Source organism: Panthera uncia, chromosome B1, assembly GCF_023721935.1.
Source record: "Panthera uncia isolate 11264 chromosome B1, Puncia_PCG_1.0, whole genome shotgun sequence".
Lineage (NCBI taxonomy): Eukaryota > Metazoa > Chordata > Mammalia > Carnivora > Felidae > Panthera > Panthera uncia.
This window is the reverse complement of record NC_064811.1, coordinates 114,121,007-114,139,392: the sequence shown is the minus strand read 5'-3', so window position 1 is coordinate 114,139,392 and position 18,386 is coordinate 114,121,007. Positions and strand designations below refer to the sequence as shown.

The 18,386-nt window shown below is 39.0% G+C and overlaps 1 protein-coding gene across 1 annotated transcript; it reads left to right on the top strand.

Moving 5' to 3' along the window:
• The first annotated feature begins 787 nt into the window (after positions 1-787).
• On the top strand, positions 788-14,251 carry PCDH18 (protocadherin 18). Its single transcript, XM_049631184.1, has 4 exons — positions 788-3,730; positions 4,587-4,672; positions 4,763-4,926; positions 12,119-14,251. The coding sequence occupies exons 1-4, from the start codon at positions 1,253-1,255 to the stop codon at positions 12,787-12,789; spliced, it is 3,399 nt and encodes a 1,132-aa protein (XP_049487141.1). The 5' UTR covers positions 788-1,252; the 3' UTR covers positions 12,790-14,251.
• The last annotated feature ends 4,135 nt before the right edge of the window (positions 14,252-18,386 follow it).

Genomic DNA, 18,386 nt, shown 5'->3' with positions numbered 1-18,386 from the left:
GAAAAAAGTGATAGATGGTAGAACTATATCGGTAATTAGTTTCAAATCCTAAGGTGTTCCTTTAAATCTTGCTAATTAAGAGAATTCAAGAGTGGAAAATAGCCCTTTTCTTATCTTCAAAGAATAAAGATGAAAGAAAACCAGAAAATGAAACCTCCTTACTTGTTCTGTTCTTTAAAACAGAGCCCCAAGAAAATCTGCCTGTGCTCACAGGAGAAAGACCCAAGCATTTACAGAGGGGGAGGGGAAGGGGGCGGGCTGAGAAGCATAATTAGAAGCAAGTTTTCAAATTTTATTAAATTCCTTCACCAACAAAATGCACTTAGAGGTATTTCAAGTTAAACCAGTACTTAAAGACTATGAAAAGCAAGATGATTACATGTTTGCGGAAGAAGAAAGGGCAATTAAGAAAACCAGAACAATTTAAGATGCCAACTAAATAAAGGCGACCAGAAGTTGATTTAAAGTTTTTCTTCTGTAATTTGCTCCCCTTTGTCGTGGCACGCTCAGAGAAAGTGAATGCAGTAGACTGGGAGGAGGAGGGGGGCGTGGGGAGGAGGAAGGGAGGAGCGGAGCGAAGGAGCGGCTCCCATCCTCCTCCCCCAGCCCCCAACCGGCCCTCCTCCCGGCTCTCCCAGCCGCGCCCCCCCCCCACCCCCCGCCCGCCCCAAGCCCCCGCCTTCCTCCTCGCCGCTCGCTCTCCCTCTCCACCCTCCACTCTCGGCGACCGCCCTCGCTTTGGGGACACCATCAGCTTTTGATTTGGAAGCACGCTGATTGGCTGGAAGCGATTCAACACACGCCGGGCAAGAGAGCTTTGTCTGAGTTGGAGTGAAGTTGTACAGATTTTAGACTGGAGTCAGCAATCACGGGTGTTTAGTCTGCAGCCGCGCGGAGAAAGGGAGAGAGCATCGCTGGAGAAAGATTCACTGCAGCCTCTGCCGGCACCCTGCAATCGATGGATTCCGACAACACAAGGAGGGAAGCGCGGAGGTGACCCTCTTCTGCCTGCGGAGAGGACAAATGCAAGGCTCGGACTCCGCGCCGACAAGAGCTGCGAGTCGTGACACGGTGTGTATAAACCAAAAGTTTGCGAGCTGTTAATTGCTGTGCTGTGTTATTAAGAGACGCTTTCAAGTGGCAAGTACCAAACGTAGCTTAGCTTTAAGTTGCCAAAGGAAGTTGAGGGGAATTGCTTTGCTGTTTTAACTTGGTCTGTGTGAGGAGTCTCCCAAACTGACCGAGGTGCCAAATGAATGCTAAAATGCACTTTAGATTTGTTTTTGCACTCCTGACGGTGTCTTTCAACTGCGATGTGCTGGGCAAGAATTTGAAATACAGGATTTATGAGGAGCAGAGGGTTGGATCAGTGATTGCAAGACTATCAGAGGATGTGGCTGATGTTTTAGTTAAGCTACCTAATCCTTCCACCGTTCGTTTCCGAGCCATGCAAAGGGGGAATTCTCCTCTCCTTGTAGTAAATGAGGATAACGGAGAAATCAGCATAGGGGCTAAAATCGACCGCGAACAACTGTGCCAGAAAAACTTGAACTGCTCCATAGAGTTTGATGTGATCACTCTACCCACCGAGCATCTGCAGCTTTTCCATATTGAAGTCGAAGTGCTGGATATCAATGACAATGCTCCCCAGTTCTCAAGATCTGTCATACCTATTGAGATATCCGAGAGCGCGGCCGTGGGGACGCGCATCCCCCTGGACAGTGCATTTGATCCAGATGTTGGGGAAAATTCCCTCCACACCTACTCTCTCTCTGCCAATGATTTTTTTAGTATTGAGGTTCGCACCAGGACCGATGGAGCCAAGTATGCAGAACTCATAGTGGTCAGAGAGCTGGATCGCGAGCTGAAGTCAAGCTATGAGCTTCAGCTCACTGCCTCAGACATGGGGGTGCCTCAGAGGTCTGGCTCATCCATACTAAAAATAAGCATTTCCGACTCCAACGACAACAGCCCTGCTTTTGAGCAGCAGTCTTATGTAATACAACTCTTAGAAAACTCCCCCGTTGGCACTTTGCTCCTTGACCTGAACGCCACAGATCCAGATGAGGGCGCTAATGGGAAAATTGTATATTCCTTCAGCAGTCATGTGTCTCCCAAAATTATAGAGACTTTTAAAATTGACTCAGAAAAAGGACATTTGACTCTTTTCAAGCAAGTGGATTATGAAATCACCAAATCCTATGAGATTGATGTTCAGGCTCAAGATTTGGGCCCAAATTCAATCCCAGCTCACTGCAAAATTATAATCAAGGTTGTGGATGTTAATGACAATAAACCTGAAATCAACATAAACCTCATGTCCCCTGGAAAAGAAGAAATATCTTATATTTTTGAGGGGGATCCCATTGACACATTTGTTGCTTTGGTCAGGGTTCAGGACAAGGATTCTGGGCTGAATGGAGAAATAGTTTGTAAGCTTCACGGACATGGTCACTTTAAACTTCAGAAGACTTATGAAAACAATTATTTAATCTTGACAAATGCCACACTGGATAGAGAAAAGAGATCTGAATACAGTTTGACTGTAATCGCTGAGGACAAGGGGACACCCAGTCTTTCTTCAGTAAAACATTTTACTGTTCAGATCAATGATATAAATGACAATCCACCCCACTTCCAGAGAAGTCGATATGAATTTGCAATCTCAGAGAATAACTCGCCAGGGGCATATATCACCACCGTTACGGCCACAGATCCTGATCTTGGAGAAAATGGGCAAGTTACATATACCATTTTGGAGAGTTTTATCCTGGGCAGTTCCATAACTACCTATGTCACCATTGACCCATCTAATGGAGCCATCTATGCCCTCAGAATCTTTGATCATGAGGAAGTGAGTCAGATCACTTTCGTGGTTGAAGCAAGAGACGGAGGAAGTCCAAAGCAACTAGTAAGCAATACCACAGTTGTGCTCACCATCATTGATGAAAATGACAACGTCCCTGTGGTTATTGGGCCTGCTCTGCGCAATAATACTGCAGAAATCTCCATACCCAAAGGGGCTGAAAGTGGCTTTCATGTCACAAGAATAAGGGCAATTGACAGAGACTCTGGTGTGAATGCTGAACTCAGCTGCTCCATAATAGCAGGCAATGAGGAGAATATCTTTTTAATCGATCCACGATCATGTGACATCCATACCAACGTAAGCATGGAATCTGTTTCCTACACCGAGTGGGAGCTCTCAGTCATCATCCAGGACAAAGGCAATCCCCAGCTGCATACCAAAGTCCTTCTGAAGTGTACGATCTTTGAATATGCAGAGTCAGTGACAAGTACAGCAATGACCTCAGTCAGCCAGGCATCTTTGGATGTCTCCATGGTTATAATTATTTCCTTAGGAGCAATTTGTGCAGTGTTGTTGGTTATCATGGTGCTGTTTGCAACGAGGTGTAACCGAGAAAAGAAAGACACTAGATCCTACAACTGCAGGGTAGCAGAATCCACTTACCAGCACCACCCAAAAAGGCCATCCAGGCAGATTCACAAAGGGGACATCACATTGGTGCCTACGATGAATGGCACTCTGCCCATCAGATCTCATCACAGATCGTCTCCATCCTCATCCCCCACCTTGGAAAGAGGGCAGATGGGCAGCCGGCAGAGTCACCACAGTCACCAGTCCCTCAACAGTTTGGTGACAATCTCATCCAACCACGTGCCAGAGAATTTCTCACTAGAACTCACCCATGCCACTCCTGCCGTTGAGGTAAGATCGCACTCTGTACCAACTCACTGACACGGTCAGCTGCTAGTGTGCAGAGATTGTGTATGTGCTAGTTCTTAAGTGTCTCCTTTAAGCAGTAAACAATACTAACAATATCCGAATTAAATGGGATACAAGGTACATCACCTGTATGTAGCAAGTATGCATAGTTTAGCATGCTGTTCTGTTTTTCTTAAAGAATGGGCTTGCATGTATGATGCATAGTATTGAAAAATAAATGTGAATCTCCCAAATGACTATCTAATTAGAATATCCTTCCTTCCCAGATTAAGATACTGGAAGCCACAAATAAAGGGACTTGTTTCATTCTCACAGTTGTGGCTTCTACTCAGAAAAAAAAAAAAAAAAAAAAAAAAAAAAGCCAAAAGATAACAACAACAGCACCAGCAAAAACCCGAGGCCTCCAGAATCCCATCTGAATGCATGTTGTATTTGTTCAACTTTTGAATTTTTTCTGACCTTATTTTAACTGCATGTGCTAGATTGTTGCATCTTACAATATTTTCCATGTATTTTTATAATGGATCTCTTTAACCTGAACTAAAACATAAAGGAACTCAGTCTATTATTTATAAAGGAGTTCTCTTTCAAAAAAAAAAAAAAAAAAAAAAAAGCAGTGTATGAGATCATTCAAGCCTCTCCGGGATGTATTCAGTTGTGTGTGGTGCCTGGCTGCATCGTCTGCCACATTCCAGCATGTGTAAATCTTTAAAACAGAGATAACATGTTCAATTCATCAGGATGAAAAGCAGTGAGCAACTGTTTTTCCTTGCTTAAGCTCGTGAGTATTAGGGGGTTTGTTTCCAGAAATCAGTTCTGTGTGTTTGGTTTCCAGCAGGTCTCCCAGCTTCTTTCAATGCTTCACCAGGGGCAATATCAACCAAGGCCAAGTTTTCGAGGAAACAAATATTCCAGGAGTTATAGGTATGAATTATCCCCCTGTTACCTATTGAGTCTCTAATGGCGTGAATGCTAAAGAGTAAAAACCATACTTTCCCTGATTTATCTTTCTAGATATGCCCTCCAAGACATGGACAAATTTAGCTTGAAAGACAGTGGCCGTGGTGACAGTGAAGCAGGAGACAGTGATTATGATTTGGGGCGAGATTCACCAATAGACAGGCTGCTGGGTGAAGGATTCAGTGACCTGTTCCTTACAGATGGAAGAATTCCAGCAGGTAAGAGGGTGGTGATAGACGGTAAATTCTTACTTTCAGATCTGTTACACCCATGGACTGCACAGTTTCTCCCATGCTTACATTTTTCTTTGTCCTTTGCACTGAAGTATCTGTCATCTGTACACTATTAGCATTGAACATGACCTGGAGCCCCTCAGAATTATTTTCTTAAACTTCAGACACTGCAGTTGGTGGAGGAGGGGTAAGCATGAGAGCGGAGCAGGACAAGAAGGAAGGAGTGGGGAGAGGGGGATAGAGAGCCACACTATTTCTTTCCTCTCCCTGCCCCCATCCAGTGCTGCCACAGGATACTCTTGAGCAACTCTATGAAATTACTGGGTGGTTGTTGTTATTCAAACGGCCTGTTTTGGTGCATGGTGGTGAACTGGGCTATAATTTGGAAGACACAAATTTCCTGTGATGGGAACCCACTCACAGAATCAGAGATTAAAATACACTAGGGAATGGTACATTTCAATCACCAAAAATAGGACAAAGAATGCAGCTTTGTAGGTGGGAAGCACAGAATATTTTTGCCACCGTTCATTTCCTATCCGCACGGTAGTTGAAGAGGCACACGCGTTTACAAGGGAAATGTTAAGTCTGTAGCCAGATGGAGGAGACCCTGGGAAGTTAAAAGCCACGTTTTCCGTAGAGTCCCCCCTCTCTGACTGTGCAGTAGAACCTGTCTGAACCAACTGGGTAAACACTGACTACATCACTGCAGCAACCCCGTTACCAGAGACAGTAATATTCAATCGACTCTTAGGAACACATAAAAACGTCGCCCTGGCTACTTACATTCCTAAACTCCACTGAATTTGATCAGCTGAGTGTTAATCAAGTGCCTGCCATTTGATAAATTAAAGAAAGGCAGAGCAAAACTAATTGCCATCTGAGTTCCATCCAAAAATGTATCCCAAATCAGGCAGTTTGTACATGGTAGAGGTGAGATTTGAACCAATCCCATACTCTTAAATACCAACCTATTAAGAGTAATGAAGCAACAGGTTTTTAAAAAATAAGTTTAGTAATGGATTTATTCCTATATTCTGAAGTCTAACGATCCTCTACGAAGTGATTAAATGCTGCCTATTTCATTATGTTATTACAGTCATAGATATCGTATCTGTGGCAGGATGAGTGTGTGGAAAGGACTTCTGCTGGCATTAGGGCTACAATGTACATAAGAACCAATATTTGCACAGTGGTGTCTTTGTTTCTTTGTTTCATTCAGAGACTCCCTATTTCAAGGAAGAAAATGAATCTCTGAAAATCCAGTGGGATACATACAGCCTCAGAAAACTTGCTCAAAGAGAATCAGTTTTATTATTTTTACCAATGAAAGGAAAGGGCTGGCTGGCTAAATTTCTATGGTTCCATGATGTTGATGGAACCCTAATTTTGAATATTGGTCCTCAATGTTGAATAATGTGATTTCTCAAATGAAAAGTGGTACAGTGGGCATAACATCAGTATTTCATTATGTAAGTTCTTTTTAAATTGTGTGAAACCTATTCATTTAAATTAAAAAAAATTAACTATTTATTAGAGAGAGAGAGAGACAGAGAGACAGAGAGACGAGTGTGAGTGGGGGAGGGGCAGAGAGAGAGGGAGACACAGAATCTGAAGCAGTCTCTAGGCCCAATATGGGGCTCGAACCCACAAACTGTGGGATAATGACCTGAGCCGAAGTCAGAAACTTACCCAACGGACCTCCCCCCCACCAGGCGCCCCTGAAATTATAATTTATTGATATAGCTAAGAGGAAAATAACTTTCCCTATTGAGATAACTTTTCTATTTGTGGGCCTAAATGATATCTAAAGTCCTTTTGAATTCTGAAATTGTATAATTATATTAGCTGACCTGTTTTAGAAAAAGGCAGGACTTCTCTTTCATTCTTTCAAAGTTACCAACACCAGACATGTTCATGGCAGGAGAATTATCTAATGCTTGCATTAAAAAATAAAATAAAAATGCATGTTAATAAAGACATTGAGGAAACAATGGGTAGATATACAGTCTAGGTAATAGTGAGTCTTATTTAGTGAGTGGCTTTAGGCTCCTTCTAAGTTAACATTTCGTTCAAAGTTAGGAGTTTGGCTTTTATATTATCAACAATGATACCGCTCAGTATACAGACAACCCTTTCAAAACATTCCATATTTGCACAGTCATACTTACTCTGGGCGTGTGGTGGGAGAGTTATATTGCTGGTGTATGATGTTGTTTCACTGTAGATACATTTCTTTCTTACTATCTACCTGCCTCCATGTGGGGAAAGCATTCAGGTGGCATAGAGCACCAGGATATTCCCAGCGACTTATAAAATATTTTAAGCTTTCTTCATGTCTGGCTGGTGTAGAAAGTTACATGTATACTGAGTATCTGTGCAGAGCTACTTTAATTATGACCATCCTTCTGATGATACTTCACCCATTTTCTGGTTTATTATTCTTTCTGGCAGCTCATGCTTTGTAAACTTATATTCCCAGGAAACAGGCCAAGTAGGAAAAAAAAAAAAAATGTAAGTCCACATCTGAATGCCATTAACAGAAATCAGTGCAGTTTTTGAAAGCATGTGTATTTTTAGGACTTAAGTGTCTTATTCCAACTGGTTTTCTGCATTAAACTGTGATCAAATATAGATTATGTTATGTTGCATTGCCTGCCAACAAGGTCATTTCTGGTCATTCATTCTATTAATTCCCACAGAAATATCCTGCATTCTGAGCAGTAAAATCAGCAAGCATTCTTGTCCGTTAGCTCATGTTTGTCAACATGCTTTCTTCCTTACTCATTCAACTTTGCGCTACAGTGCAAAATCTTGAACTACTTGCAGAATCTCCATTTTTCCAATGTCTTAGCGGCACCAGTGTGATTTATAAAGGCCTTTTGATTTTGTTTCTTGTGAAACTCCTTTGCCGAGCTCATTCCACTTTTCGTTAATCTGCCATTGGTGATTACTTTACTCCGACATTTTTCTCTAATTCCAAGTTCTGTCCATCGTCATGGCTGGTATCCGGGTCCTGGCTATTCTTCCAGGGCCCGTTTACTGGCCCAGCATACAAGCTGAGGTTCACTCTCTAGCACCTCCTCCCTTTGTCAAATATTTCTCTTATGCAGCTTGAACAACTTTTTCAGAACATTTTAATTTAAAGTCTTTTTGGTTTAAAATCAGTTATTGACTTTTGTTGCCCAGCAACACCTAATAAAACTACTTCCCTTGGCATTCCAAGGCCAATAAAATCCACTCCTGACTGTTTCGTATCTTTTGCAATAGTCAGAACCATCTTTCCACGTCCATCCTTTGTTCATGTTGCCTTTCTATCTGAAAAAAAAAAAAAAAAAAAAAAAAAAAAAACCAACTGGCTTCTCTTCACTGTGTCTATCCGAATCCTGTTCATCTCTCACAGTTTGTGTCTTTAACTACTTTAGTCTCCGCTTTGCCTCTTTTTTTTTCCTTTTCTTGACATGCCTTTAGCATCATATAGGCTGGCACTTAAACTGGGCATCTGGAGCCTCATTTCTTACACTAGACTCAGAACTAGATCTGAAACCATTTGAGGACAAGGATCTATCATGGCACTCCACATATGGCAGGCTCTGACTAGATAACTGATTGGTTATTCAGTAACTCATGACTTGATGGAAGTTCGGCACCTACTTTTCGTTTCTTCTTCTTACGTCGAGTCCTACCTAAAAAGTATAGGTAAGTCACAAAATTGGAAGACATATAGTGGGAAAGAAGAGTTGTCTGCTCCCTCAAGCCTTCCCCTTCCCAGGGGAAATGTAACCACCTGGCAGGTTTCAAGGAGAGACAGAAAGATTATCCATATGTACCACTTGCCAGTAAGTTCTGACTTACTGGGTGTGGTATGAGACCTCTGTGGCTCTGAATTATATGTACACTGAGAATGTTTTTAAATAGCTGGGTCTCCAGGGAAAAGGTTGAACATATCACTGAAACAGAAATGATCTATTCTGTGCCACTACCTTCTTATCTCTATTTTTGCCAATATTCTCTCTATTAGCCTGTCTTCTTCAATTTTTCCTATTTTCGGAATTTAAAAAAAATTATGTTAATGTATTATTTAATACTCAGGGTTCCATTTATTTATTGTTTCATTAAAATGGCATTCCCTGTTTTAAAAAATTCCTGTAAACAAAATTACCTGTGGACATATACCATCATTTGAATCATCCAGATTGTATTTTTGGTTGCATGTTCATTATATTCGGGTCTCTAGAAAGTTGATCATACTCGGGATTCTTAGAAGCCTATGTAATTTTTCCGTTTTCCCCCACTGTCATTAAATATTAAAAGAAAACAAAGACAATCAAATAATCAAAAAATTAAGTCCTTCCCACAGGGTCAAAGGCCAGAAAACAAATGAAAGGTATCATCAGACCTGTTTCCGGTCCTTCCAACAGGATGCGTGTAAGACAAGAGAGACGGGTCTCCTTTCCATTTTCAGAGACCCAGGGAATTAGGGAAAAAACTTCATTACCACTTTGATAGCTATTTCACTGCTGAGAAAACCTCAGTGCTATTAAGGCATTCCAGTTACTTTCAACTCCTTTTGGTTTTGTCCACATAAATGATGAACAATAGTAATTATTTCTCAGCAGTAAAAATGCATGCCATGCCGTCAGTAAATCTAAACATGCTTTTCTTCTTAAATCATCCATCTTTATTTAAATTTAAATAGGAAATGATATGCTGAAAGAGTATGCTTTCTTCATGGCAAAATCACACAAGGATTCTGGGTGTTTGCCCTTCCTTTTACCCATAGTTAGTTCTGCTGTTTCTGCATTTTTTCTACTTTCTATGTATTTCTAGTTTTCCTACCAATCAGACCTTTTTCTCCTTCAGAACACTTGTTCTCGATTTTGTTCCACAGATTATCCCTTCTCTGTTAAGGAATGAGGTCCAGAATTGATGAGGTATAAAACCAAATTATCTCGAAGGTTTAGTGGTGAAGGGGAGGGACTTCCACCCCTTTTAACAAAGTCCTTTATTTCTCTTTTTTTCTGAGAGGAAACATTTACTCTTCGCCTTTCTTTTTCTGCATATCAATCTTTTTTAAAATTTTATTTTACTGCATAAGAACACTTAACATGAGACGTACCCTCTTAAAAATATTTAATTGTAGAATACAGCATTCTTAACTATAGGTACAATGTTGTATAGCAGATCTCTAGAACTTTTTCATTATGGTCAACCAAAACTTTATGCCCATTGTTTGGCAGTTCCCCATTTTCTCACCCCCCTGCACATGCACCTTTTAGCAAACACCATTTCACTCTTGGATTCTATATATTTGTTCATTTTAGACACCTTATATACATGGAATCATGCCATATTTGTCCTATGGCTGGTTTATTTCACTAAGTAGAATGTCCTCAAGGTTCATCCATGTTGTCACATATTGCAGAATTTCCTTCTTTTTTTAAGGCTCAATAATATTCCACTGTATGCAAATACTGTGTTTTCTTTATCCATTCATCTGCTGGTAGGCATTCGGGTTGTCTTCCCACGGTGGCTATTGTGAATAGTGCTGCGGTGAACAAGGGAGTGTTAATAGCTCTTTGAGATCCTGAATTCAATTCTTTTGGATAAGTATTCAGAAGTGGGTCTGCTGGATAATATGATAGTTATCCTTGTGATTTTTTTGAAGAACTTCCATATTGTTTTCCATAGTGACTGCACCATTTTGTGTTCTTGGCAATAGTGGACAAGTATTCGAATTTCTCCACATCCTTGCCGACACTTGTTATTATTTTTTTTGTAGTAGTTATCCTGACAGATTTGAAGTGATATCTCATTGTGGTTTGGATTTGCATTGCCCTGATGATTAGAAAATACATAGTGCATTCTTATTCCATGCAGACATTTTACCTGGTGCTAGGGATACAACAATAAACACAAGACACTACTTGCTTCTCCTGATAAGGGCTTTGACATCGTTCAAGTGTCATCCTTTTTAGCAATAATTTGGGAAGAAGAGAAACCTTGCTTAAATAGCCAGATCTAAAGAATAAGCTCTGGCTAGATAGCTAAGGTTGATTATCAATCCAGTTTCATTCAAATGTAAGATAATTACTTTGCATTTTCTGCATTGTCACTTGCTCTAAAGCAAAATCATGATGCCGAAGAGACATAATTGTCACTGAAAGAGATAAGTGATTTGTGAAGTATGTTTTACATTTCTGCATCCTTCATCGTTCCTTTTATTGTAGTTTAGTTATTGCACTTGTCAATTTAGAAATTTTTCTCCTCTTTATTTTCTGCTTTTCTAATAGCATTTATTATTTGCATTCCTTCATTATTATTATTGTAGTTTAGTTATTGCCTTTGTCAAATTTAGAAATTTTTCTCCTCTTTATTTTCTGCTTTTCTAATATCATCTATTATTTTCTATGAGCATGGCCACTCAAATTCCAATCAGACATTAAAACAACTGGAAGAACTAACCAATGGATTTTTTATATTCTTTTTTACATTTTGATGACTTTTCCATCTATTTGAATTCCAAACCTTTAAAAGAAGACTTCTGAATAGAGTAACTATAGGTGTCCAGTAGTTGAGGACAGTTTGCACTGCTATTTTAAGTAACAAATCAATAAATAATCCAAAATACCTTTGAGAGAATTTACTAAGTATAATGACCTGATAGCTTGTTATATTCCCAATGCCTCCATTAAAAGTAAAGTTGGTCAGATAGACCCCAATATCCAGAAGGCTACTCATAGGTGTTGCTCAAAAATTAATCTGGTGGCATTCCAAAATCACAGATTTCACCGTACAGCTCTGAGGATTTTAGAATTTATATCCAGCAAATATCCCACCACCCATACCTTCGCTCCTTTTCAGTCATCCTCATGTGTAAGTTATAAATCCATTTTCTCATTACTTGAGTAGCAGAAATAATAATCCTGAGAAGTATGTGAGTCATAATCTTCCTTTTGTTCTTTGATAAACAGGGGGGGGGAAAGAGGTCCATTTAACTGATACTCAGATTAAAGCCGTAACTGTAGTCCATTTAATGTGTAAAATAACGGGTATCATCACGGTAGTAGTTTAAAACGGTGTCCTGTTTTTTTTAAGACTAAACTTGCATTCTTTTCTACCATTTTGAGATAAGCTAAGCATGACGATGAATCCCTGTTGTCTTCCTTGGGTGTAGCTATGAGGCTTTGCACGGAGGAGTGCAGGGTCCTGGGACACTCTGACCAGTGCTGGATGCCTCCTCTGCCCTCGCCGTCCTCTGACTACAGGAGTAACATGTTCATCCCGGGGGAAGAATTCCCAGCACAACCCCAGCAGCAGCAGCACCCCCATCAGAGTCTTGAGGACGACGCCCAGCCTGCAGATTCTGGTGAGAAGAAGAAGAGTTTCTCCACCTTTGGGAAGGACTCCCCAAACGAGGAGGACTCCGGGGACACCAGCACGTCCTCTCTGCTCTCGGAAATGAGCAGCGTGTTCCAGCGCCTCCTACCCCCTTCCCTGGACACCTGCTCCGAGTGTCCCGAGGTGGATCGCTCCAACTCTCTGGAACGGCGGAAGGCGCCTTTGCCAGCCAAGACTTCGGGTTACCCGCAAGGCGTGGCAGCCTGGGCAGCTAGTACACATTTTCAGAATCCCGCCAACAACTCGGGGCCCCCACTTGGAACTCACTCCAGTGTGCAGCCTTCTTCCAAGTGGCTGCCGGCCATGGAGGAGATCCCCGAAAACTATGAAGAAGATGATTTTGATAATGTGCTCAACCATCTCAACGACGGGAAACACGAACTCATGGATGCCAGCGAGCTGGTGGCGGAGATTAACAAACTGCTTCAAGACGTTCGCCAGAGCTAGGAGATGCTAGCGAAGCATTCTTGTTTCCGTGTGTATGGAAATCGGGGACAGAGAAAACCCTGAGAGAACTGGCATTGCCAAATAGTTGCATTTATCATAAATGTGTCTGTGTATATTGAATATTGAATACTGTATTTTCGTATGTACACGATGCAAGTGTGATTATTTTAATCTGTATTTTAAAAATACATTTGTACCTTATATTTATGTGTAATTTAACAGACAAATTTTATTTTTTTACTCCCATGACAAACATGTCTTTCCTAATCATGTAGAAAGTAGCCACTGTTCAAATATGATATAGTCTTCGACCACAAAGTGTAAAGGCACTGTGTAGATGAGTTCTGTTGGGGGAAGAATTTGCTGTTGCTGTATGAACAACCCCACTGAAGCATTATGCAATTCTTAGTTTCGTTAAGTGATCCAGTTTCTTTTTTCGATACTTTTTTAAAAAAGAAGCATCAATGACAACGTCAGCCACTTAATTATTATTTTTACTGCTCTCTGCTAGTTCTGATGGTTCAATTTCAGCAAAATTGAGACATGGGGTGAAATTTCATTTCAGGACTATGAAGTATCTTTCACAGACCATGATGAAAAAAATAGGGCTAGAGTCAATGCTTCCCAACCCTCCCCCACGCCCCAGGCCCCTACTGTTCCAAGGCATCACACTGGCCTATACTCGAGAATATTTCTCCTGAAGTATTAGTGTCTATTTGTAACCAAGGGAAACAATGAATTTCATTCCATCCTTGTAACAGTAGACACGCTCCAAGAAAATGGAATCTGTCCTTTAAATGGGTAACGGTATGTATTCTAACAGCCTAAAGTATTTGTGGACAAAGACCATGGTGTCAGTGTCCCTCCTAGGGTAGTAAATGGAATTGATTTATTCTGAAACTGTTTTGTTTGAATCTTCCCCTGTCCTCTCACGATACTTGAACATTTTTATGTTTTGCAATGTTTTTGCTATAACTATTCACTTTTAGCTTTTGTCTCCAGTGCATGATCTCATATTTTTGCTTTTATTTTTAGTATAAGAACGTTTTTTAAAATTATGATTTTGTTATTGCGATTCTTTTGTATCTGTTGTGTGATGAACGACAAATTCTTTAATTATTGTGCTGTTATCTCTCTGTGTGGAATGCCTTGGTGAAGGAGACCGTTATTATGACTGTTCTCATTTATGACCAAGCTTCTGTTAATGTTATTTCTATGAATACACTATCTTGATTGTACTCTCCAGAAAATTTTGCTGTCAATGAAAATAAAAGGAAAATTAAAGTAAAGCTTAAGAACTGTCCATAAATCAGAACCCTGTTCCTACATATACATTCAAAAGTTTTGCATGAGGCGTGTCCTTCATGAGAAGGTAATTCAGTGTTGAGTTTTGAATGATAAAGAGGGAACATTCAGCTTGGTGAACAAGGGAAATGCAATGGAAAAGGAATAATTTGAGACCTGTGATTTTCCCAGTAGATTAAAATATTTAAATGCATTTGAAGCATAAAGAAAAAAGAATAATCAAATAGTAACTACATGAACATTTTTCAAATGAAAAAAAAAATTTCTCAGAACATTTTGTATTAAGTTGAATCCAAAAAAAAAAAAAAAAAATGTACCTTACAATGTTTCCAAGAGGTGAAAATATTATCCTCCTTGGTTTACTAGCAGGGAATTGAAATACGAAGAAAGTTAAATAGCCTAAAAGAGGCTACACTCAGATATTTTAAATCTCAAATGGGTACCACATCAAATACATGTATTATGTCTTTGAAAGGCACATTTTCCTTTATAGGAGGGAATGCAATTACAAGGGAAATTTCAGTTTATTTTTCAGTAGATTACATACACAAATGCTAACCACATTTAAAAACATTTTTTTTTCAAATTCACTTCCTTTCAGTATGTATTATCCTTAAGATTTCCATAACTTCAGTGTTCTTAATTTAAAGCAGCAATAGTCATTTAGGAAGCAGAGGTGGAAATCAATGTTTAAATAATGTGAAGTAAATAAAATGCAATATTATATTAAGCACAAAACCTTTGTATATTGTCTGTATAGTAAGCATTCCGTGTTTCAGACTCCTTGTTTCTCCAGTCTTCTCCACTTACTATGGCTTTCCAGATCCACAGGCTATTAGTGCAAGATTGTCGCTTTTCACTCCTGTTCCTGTTACAGGTAATGTAATCTCAGCGAAAGCACGATTGTCTGGTGCTATCATAACAATTTAACCTCTCAAGTTTGTATTTCCTCCTCTTTGGTACCATGCCTCTCTTCAGACTGAAGCAACCAAAAACACTTAAACCAAGGAGGTTCTTTTATCCAATCATGAGTGTTTAATCCCTTTGGCCCCATTTGATTCCTTTAAATGTTCTTCAGTGATAAACTTCTATTAGTGGAATCATCTTCCAAAATTCTCTTTCAACACTAAATCTGTTGCTTAATAAATCTTCCTTTTAAACACTTGTTTATAGGATGATTAGAACTGGCTCTCTCCAAATTCTTACAGGTTATTCACGTTGTTACTCATTTATCATTTACTTCTTTCTTGGTATGTAGCAGAGGAGATTTATAACTGTATTGGTCATTCAAATTATTTCTCTTCCTGTCATACATGTATCAAATTTGCCACTTACCAGTAGATAAATATTCAGGCAAAAGAGATGGTTAAGTTATTCTTATTGGAGTGACTGAAGAAGTCTCATTTGTGAAAGTCAGCTTAGCATCCTTGTTTCTTTCTTTTGGTACCTACTAAAACATCAGAACATACTCAAAGCTGAGTTTGGGTATTGACACATTAAAATTCAAACTGTTGGGAGTCTATTTAAAAATTAGTTGTGTGTGTACGTTCCAATCGTACGTGAACTCATAGAACTGGTCCACCACATTTCAGGCAATTTGCCAAACCATCAGAAAGGTTTTGATGTTCCCGTTGGAATTTAATATGTCTTGAATGTATCATCACAGTATCAAAGATTGGGGATGTGCTCAACTCTGAGAGGCAATAGATATTGCTGTGTAAAATTAAATTCCAACCATATGAAAGTCTTAAAGATTTATGTTGAGTTTTAAAAAGCATAAAGACAGTATAGGCATTTTTAAAGACCCAGAGTATTAACTTCCTTAATTGCAGTTTAGATTCCTAGAACAAAGCTATCTTATATTTAAGAAGCTGTCTTATATATTGTGAAAATATTAGCTGCCTTACTGATTGTAATCATTTTTAATGTATTAGGATGTCTCTGTGAATGATGGAAACAACTGAATGTGGTTATATAAAGTTTTAATTTGAGAAATTAAGCTATATGAGCCATTCATCTCATTCAGTTTTGTTCCCAGTACAAATAATAAGTCACTTTTTAAAAATAAGTACATGATATCTAAAGTTCTACATTGCAACTGAAACTGCCCAAGTTGAGGTTCAGTGCTCACCTGTGTAAGTGGAGTGACAGTCAAGTATGAACATCCTGTATACACAATCTGTACACGACATGAAGTATATACAATCTGTATACCAGAAATAATAGGGCCTTTAATACAGTCCAAACCAAAACAAAAATACTGACTAGGAAGATACTGTATAACAGATCTGAAAGTGATTGTATATGCTTCTCATTAATTTATATTTTTGTTCTATGCTAACCTATAGAACTTGTGGAACTGTTAAAAGAATTTTATGAGGAGCTGGCATTGCAAACTTGCTGCCAAAATTTACATACTTCTTGACTTTTAAAATTGCAATAACATCTGACTCTGGCACTTTAAAATAATAGTTTTCTATTTCCTTTTATGACTTCTGCAAGTTGCTCCTAATTCTTGTTTGCTTTTTCAGATTTTATCTTTTCAATTTATTTATTTTATGGTACTCTTCCTTGATAATTCATCCTACTGTCCACATTTTATAGCAACCCTCTCCAAATTTTTGCATGTATATAGTTCTTTATATAATCACTTAGATTTTATCCTTTTTCCACATATTTTCTTTGTTGTTAATACAATCGGGATCATATTTTTGAGATATGAAACTAATACCTTTTCATTCTCAATAAACCTTGCTCCTTTGATTCACTGGTTTAATGGAAGGGTAAATGTATACAATTAAGAACAAAGGGTCATTTCTGTTGTTCTTTTTTAAATTAATGTTTTTGAGTGTCTAGGGAGACATAGTGTAGAAAACAATTTATTGAGGGAGGAACTTTTTTTTTCCTAAAAATAAAACACTTCTCTCTGTATTAAGGATTGGGCTAGGAAAGATAAGCTTGGAATTTTTAGTATAAGTCAAAGTTAAGTGCAAGGAAATACATGTTAAAGTAAAAAAGGTCGATTACCACAGAAGAGAAAGATAACTTAGGCAATTGTTGACAGCATAGACTCTAAAGGTGAATAAATTCAGAAGGGTAAAATCTCAAATGTTAGTATCTTCTTTATTCTCACCTCCCATGATCTTTAGAAGAAACTGTAGTACAAAAACACTACTTTTGGAGAAGATGTTTCTCCTTTCCCCGACTTTCCCTGCATAGGCGTACAGACATGGAAAATCTAGTGCCAAGGTGTGTGTGCCTCTGGCATAGCATCTCTCCTCCTCACTGCCTGTGGATGGCCTGTAGAAGATCCAAATTTTCTTTCTTGTCCAAATGGGGGAGGGGCTGATAGTATAAACTACTATGTTACAAAGTGCTTTTATCTAAATGATGGAAAGCTTTCTAAAAAGCCCAGGTACATTCTTGTTTTATTAACAGGTACAATCTGTAGCTTAAAATAACTAACCACAAAATATTCTAGACAGAAGAAGCATAGACTTCTTTGGACGTACATCTTTGGGTTAGCCAGTTTTAGGTTCCAAATAATCTACACAACTTCCAGTAAATCTTGTTACATGAGATACAGCATCCAAAAAAATGCAATGAAGAATATTTTGTGAATTCTAACCAGAAAAATATTTTGCCATTCCCTGACTTGTGATTTGGATCTCTTCTGCAAACTCATGCCTGGAGGCTGTCTGTGTGGATTGCATGAACTCCCTCTATAGAATTTTGTTAATTGCTGAGTGTAGGGTGGCAAATATGCAAGACCACCTGACAACAAGGGTCATTGTAGGAAAAGTCTACAAAGGATCAACCACGACAACTGACTTCGATCTTCACTGCATTTTCTTTCTCTTTTTCCTCCTCACTTTTTCCTTGGATGGCAACTGAGTAGAGGGTCAGCATACAAATCATTCCTTTAATCAGCAAGTATTCATTGTGTACTTATGATGGATCAGACACCGTTTTAGGTGTTTGAAATATGATCATGAATAAAACAGAGAAAGAGAGAGAGAGAGATGGAAACTGCTGTACATCTATTGGGGTGGCCAAAATCCAGAATATTGACAATACAAACTGCTGGCAAGGATGTGGAGCTACAGGAGCTCTTTATACACCACTGAGGAGAATGCAAAATGGTGCAGCCACTTTGGAAGAGAGTTTGGAGATTTGAAAAGAAACAAAACAAAACAAAACAAACAAAAAAACATATTTGTACCTTATGATCCAGCAATCACGCTTCTTGGTTTTTACCCAAGGGATTTAAAAAACAGGTCCACACAAAAACC